The sequence below is a fragment of the Arachis hypogaea genome, chromosome 16, assembly GCF_003086295.3.
Source record: "Arachis hypogaea cultivar Tifrunner chromosome 16, arahy.Tifrunner.gnm2.J5K5, whole genome shotgun sequence".
In the NCBI taxonomy this organism is placed as follows: domain Eukaryota; kingdom Viridiplantae; phylum Streptophyta; class Magnoliopsida; order Fabales; family Fabaceae; genus Arachis; species Arachis hypogaea.
The window spans coordinates 33787032-33792887 of NC_092051.1; the positions used below are offsets into that span (position 1 = coordinate 33787032).

General features: G+C 40.8%; 1 protein-coding gene across 1 annotated transcript; it reads right to left on the reverse strand.

The window, feature by feature from the left end:
* Positions 1-289: 289 nt before the first annotated feature.
* LOC140180095 (uncharacterized) lies at positions 290-4882 on the reverse strand. Its single transcript, XM_072220492.1, has 5 exons — positions 4425-4882; positions 2282-4105; positions 2087-2154; positions 1160-1914; positions 290-1009 (listed from the first exon to the last, which is right to left on the reverse strand). Exons 1-5 carry the CDS (start codon positions 4880-4882, stop codon positions 290-292), a joined length of 3825 nt encoding a protein of 1274 aa, XP_072076593.1.
* Between the last annotated feature and the right edge of the window lie 974 nt (positions 4883-5856).

The following is a 5856-nucleotide window of genomic DNA, read 5'->3' on the forward strand; positions in this document are numbered from 1 at the left end:
GGAAATCGGCCAAGGTATGGTTTAGGTTTCTTGCATTTAATATATAATGTTCTATGAAAACTTAGGCTAGATGACCATAGGATAAGTTGGAATGCATGTGTATGTTTAATTTTTAGTAATTTGTCGATGAATATATTTGGTTGAAGTTTATTGGATAATTAGTTATTAATTTTGGATGGTGAATATTGTTATGTTAATTTGGAGAGAATTATGGTTGAATGTTATTGTTGATGAACATGGTTGGTTTTTTTTTTAGATGACAAGGGGGGCAAACACCCCAAAAAGAAAACTAACTAGAACCCCTTAAAATTGGAGAACCAGACAAGTCACGCATAATCATCATAGCTGTATCTGGGGGAGCAACGTCAAAGAGATGAAGGCCAAAGGGAAGATCATGGCCCTTCTTGGCAAGATTGTCGGCAGCAAAATTTGCTTCTCGAAGACAGTGAGACCAAGAGATATGTGGCACACGGCTGGCAAGGACAACAATGTCGTCAAGAAGCGGGGCACACGGGTGGGATGAATTATGTCCTTTCTTAATGAAGTTAACAGCAGCAATAGAATCAGACTCAACAACTAAGGAACTAATATTGTTGGCCACAGCAATTTGTAGACCGCGAACAATGCCCCATAGCTCAGCGTGCATAATAGAACAGCTTCCTAGATTACAGGTAAAACCTTTAATAAAGTGACCGAGATGATTCCTGAAAATACCTCCACAAGCCGCACTGCTACTCTGAGAAAGGCAAGATCCATCCACGTTGATTTTGGTAACATTTTCCAACGGAGGTTGCCAAGTAATGAGACATTCTTCAGTGATTTGAGGTGCACAGTTAAGAAGATCAGACCTCGAGACTTTGATAATCTCATCAAACCGAGCTTTAACTTGATCCCTTCTTACATGGGGAGATGTCATGTCGCCCTCTAAGATGAATTTGTTTCTGAAGAACCAAATGGAGGAGATGGTAACACCAAAGAGGCAGCACCACTCATCATTCGACATAAGGTTCTGGAGAAGCCAATCATGTAGATCAAGAAGAAAGAAGTTGTTTATGCCTGCTGCACGGATGAACGGGAGCCAGATGCCCACAGCAAATGGGCAGTCTCAGAGGACGTGTAGAGTAGTCTCATCGGTACATGAGCATCTTGGACAAGTTGCCTGAAGGGTGAGATGTGTTTTCCTTCTTTCCACGTTGGTGAGGATAGCATTGTGAGACACTAGCCAAAGAAAGATCCGAATGCGTTCTGGTCCTTTCCAGTGCCAGATCATGCTGTGTAATTTGCTAGCGATGCCTTCTTCTCCATTCAGCTTTTGGTATGTTGATTTAAGATCGAAAGAGCCGTTAGACGAAGGGTTCCAGGCAATTTGGTCTTCTTGCTTCCAAGGGGAGGGCGGGGAAATAGGAATAATCTTCTGGATAATCTCATCAGGCAGCCAAGTAGCGAGCCTATCATAATCCCAGCTACCTAAAATAGTTAAAAAATCCATAAGTTTGTCTTCCAAATTAATAGGCATACAAACCTGATTTGCATATGGCGCAAGAGAGCCAATATTTGGCACCCAATTATCGTTCCAAAAATTAATTTTGGAACCATCCCCAATACGCCAAATGTAGTTTTGCTGGACATTATCCCAAGACTTGCGTATGCCCTTCCAAAGATTTGATTCATTCCTCCTCCTTTCCACCTTAGGAATAATATCGGTACCACAACCATATTTAGAGCGAAGGGTTCTGGCCCACAGAGAGTCTTTTTTTTCAATAAGACCCCATCCAGCTTTAGTCATGAAGGCACAATTCATTTTTTCCGAGTGGCGAATCCCGAGTCCTCCCAATTTTTTTGGGGAGCAGACTTTGTCCCAGTTAATAAGATGGATTTTCCTAGAGTTTTTATGAGTCCCCCCAAAGAAAGTTCCTGCATTTCCGATCAATCAAATTACAAGTAGATGAAGGAAGTAAAGCAGATTGCATAGTATAATAAGGAATAGAAGATAGAACAGATTTTACCAGGGTACATCTCCCTGCCAGGGAGAGAGAGGAAGCTTTCCAGCAATTTAGTCTGGAGTTGATCTTGTTGATAATATCACCATATGTATTATTAGAGACTTTTGAGTGAAGGAGAAGGACACCCAAATACTTCCCAAGGTTATCAGTTCTGGAAAAATGAAGAAAGTTACTGATTTTAGATCTGACATTGTGACCCACATTTCTAGAGAAGAAAATTCTAGTTTTCTCTTGGCTGATTTTTTTGACCGGAGCTAACACAAAAAGCTTCCAAGCACCTATTGATAATATCGGCTTGCTCCAAATTCGCTTCTGCAAATAGAATGAGGTCATCAGCGAAGCAGAGATGAGAAATATTAGGAGCATCCCTTTTAAGACAGATGGGTTTCCAAAACCCATGCTGAACAGCTGCGTCGATGAGCTGAGACAAGCGTTCAATGCATAAAACAAAGATATACGGAGAAATGGGATCGCCTTGCCGAATTCCTCTAGTGGGCATGAATTCGTCTAGCTCTTCTCCATTCCATAAAACTCTCATCTTAGCAGAGGAAATACAACAGTAAATCAAATGAATAATATGCTGAGGCAACCCAATGTCGGAGAGAGTATCGTAGATAAAACTCCACTTGAGTCTGTCATAGGCTTTTTCAAGGTCAATTTTGATAGCCATCCACCCTTTTGACCCCTTTTTGCTTCTCATAGAATGAATAATCTCTTGAGTAATAAAGATATTATCCGTACTGTGCCTCCCGGGTACAAAACTGCACTGAGTGGGAGCAACTAATTTTTCCATGACTTTTCTTAGCCGATTAGCAAGAATTTTGGTAACAACTTTGTAGGATACGTTACAAAGGCTAATAGGGCGCATTTTCTTGAGGCTCGTCACCTGCTCCGTTTTTGGAATAAGAGTAATAAGGGTCTCATTTAATTCCTCAATTTTTTCGGGATTAGCAAAAATTTGGTTCACTAAAGAGCACAGGTCAGGACCAACACGATCCCACTGGCTTTGGTAGAAGATCGCCTGGAGACCATCCCTACCCGGAGCCTTAAAGCTCCCAATATGAAAAATAGCTTCCTTAATATCCAACTCAGAAATGTTCCTGCTAACACTATACAAATCCTCTGCATTAAGCTGAGGAAAAGCATTATTAAGGACAAAGGGGTGATCGGGATAAGAATCATTATATAGATCAGCATAAAAAGAAAAAGCCATATTTTCTATAGCGTTATTATCAGTTATAAGGCTACCATTAGAGTCAAGGAGAGATGTCACCTTGTTTTTTCGACGTTTAATCATAGTTGACCCATGAAAGAACTTTGTGTTGCGATCGCCGAATTCAATCCATTTACACCTGGATTTCTGGTACCAGAGAAGTTCCTCCTGATTGAGCACATTTTCATATTCCTTCCAGAGATCAATTTGGAGCTTCTCAAGAAATTGATTACTGCCCTGAGAAAGGCTTGAAGTTATACCATTCAGTCGTTTGAGAAGAGTTCTTTTTCTTTTAAAAATATCCCCAAAAACATCATAATTCCAATTTTTTAGAGAATTTTTGAAGCTTATTATACCATCAGACCAAGAATCCTGTACATTCCAAGAATTCTCAACCATTCTATGAAAATCAGGGTGAGAAATCCAAGTAGCAACGAAACGGAAAGGTCTTCTATGTCTATTGTAAGAGGCTTCAGTAGAGAGTTGGAGGCAGATGGCCGTGTGATCAGACTTGAAATTCGGTAAATGCTTAAGGCTAGCTTCGGGGAAGGCCAGCTGCCAGTCAAGGTTACACAGACCACGATCCAATCTCTCGACTAAATCACCCCTTCTCCAAGTGAAAGGCCAGCCCATATAACCTAAATCCACCAATCCACAATCAGAAATGCAATTTTGAAAGTCTGAGCAAGCTCCAGAATTAGCACTACGAGTACCTCCTTGTCTTTCATAATTATGAAGAAGAGCATTAAAATCTCCTAAGATGCACCAAGGAAGATTGATATTGGCTGCCAGAGAACGGAGGGAAGTCCAAAGGGATCTTCTATTCGAGCGTTGTGGGCTGCCATAAACAGCAGAGAGGAGCCAGGTAGCAACATTATTACCGGTAAGCCTAAGATGAACAATTTGCTGATTATATTCTAAGATATCAACTTTCCAAGAACCCGAGTCCCATAGACACCAAATTCCTCCCGAATGACCATTAGCTTCCACAATAAAAGAACTATCAAATCCAATTTTTCACGAACAGCAGCCCCACGCGAACCACTTATATGAGTTTCAAGAAGAATAATAAAATTTGCATTATACTCTCTTCTAATATCTCTAATAAGATTAGGAAAAGTTTTCCCTCCAGCACCTCTACAATTCCAACTTATAATATTCATCACAAAATAAACAGAGAAGGGAGCATCACCAAGGACAAAAATCACGCTGAGGCTTGAGCCTGGGTTCTCGATTCGGACTTATCCGAGGAGTCAACCCCATTATTGGAGTTCTTCCATACAATGAGAGACTTCACATCGTCTGGAGGTCTCCCAACGTTTGCCCCTGACTCGTATCCTAACTCCATTGGCTTTGAAGAGGAACCAATAGAAGGGGAAGCAATCATAAGGTTAGAACGAATTGCATAGTCTTCAAATTGAATCTTTACCTTTTTTGCAGCAATATCAGCTTCGTATTGCTCCCGCCCTAACCGGCGCATGTAATTCATAACGACACCCTCCATAGCTTCAGCTTCAGGATCCTTAGATTTATGAGCAGGGGAGGGAACGTTATTATGAGTTGCCACCGAAGAGGAGGATGGCTTGGTAGTGACTTTGGGGATGGACTTCACTAATTTCTCATTCTGGGTTAGCCCAACTTTATTAAATAAAAGTTTCTTGCCCATTTGGGGATTTTTGCCAGCACCTTGCTTTAGAACTTTTTTTGAATGGGCTGGGAGTTTGCTTTCTCTTTTTGGGCCTTATTAGGAGAAGCCCAATTATTGGTAATACTTAGAGATTTTCCTTCTGCATGTGGTTCACCCTCCAACGTGATTAGTGCACTTTCTTCATGTAATGTATTGAATCTTGACCCATGTTCCTTTCCCTAATTATCTTCCTCATTAATAGACCTATGATTATAGAAAGAATCATGTCGTTGATTGCTTCCAGGATTATTCGGATTATTATTACCATTTTTCCTTCTAAGTGGTCGTTTGACCATCATCCACGGCCCGAAATAAGGAGGATCTTGGTTATTGCTTGAAACGCTTTGATTGTGGGAATCATGAGACTTTCCATTTTGGTCCGCGAAATCAACGTGATTCTGATTATCAGAATTGATATTCTCCTCTTCTCCACCAGCATTGACTTGGCTCGCCGGTTCTTCCACCGGAGTTTCATTACAATGATCTAGCCGGTGGCCATATTTTCCACAAGAGAAGCAGATTTGATGCAAACCTTCATATTCAATATTTAGGACCTCGCCAAAGACAGAGATTTTGGGAACTAACTGCTTTCTCAGATCAATATCGACACATATACGTGCAAAATGACCTCTAGAATAAATTGATGTAGTACGATCGATCTTAAGCATGTGGCCAATAGTTGAACCCACTCTCCAAAGAAATCTATGGTTATAAAGTTCGATCGAAAGGTTGGGAATACGAATCCAATCAGTAACTTTTCTGACTTCTTTCTCAGAAGATAAAAAGAAGGGTCTCCAACGTTGGACAATAAGATAGTGACCGGCAATCATCCAGGGACCTTCCATAAGGGCATGATTATAGTCACCTTCATCTGCAAAATGAACCAAGAAATAGTCACGATCCATGTCGATAACATTAATCTTACCTTTTTTAGCCCAATCACGTTGGAGGCA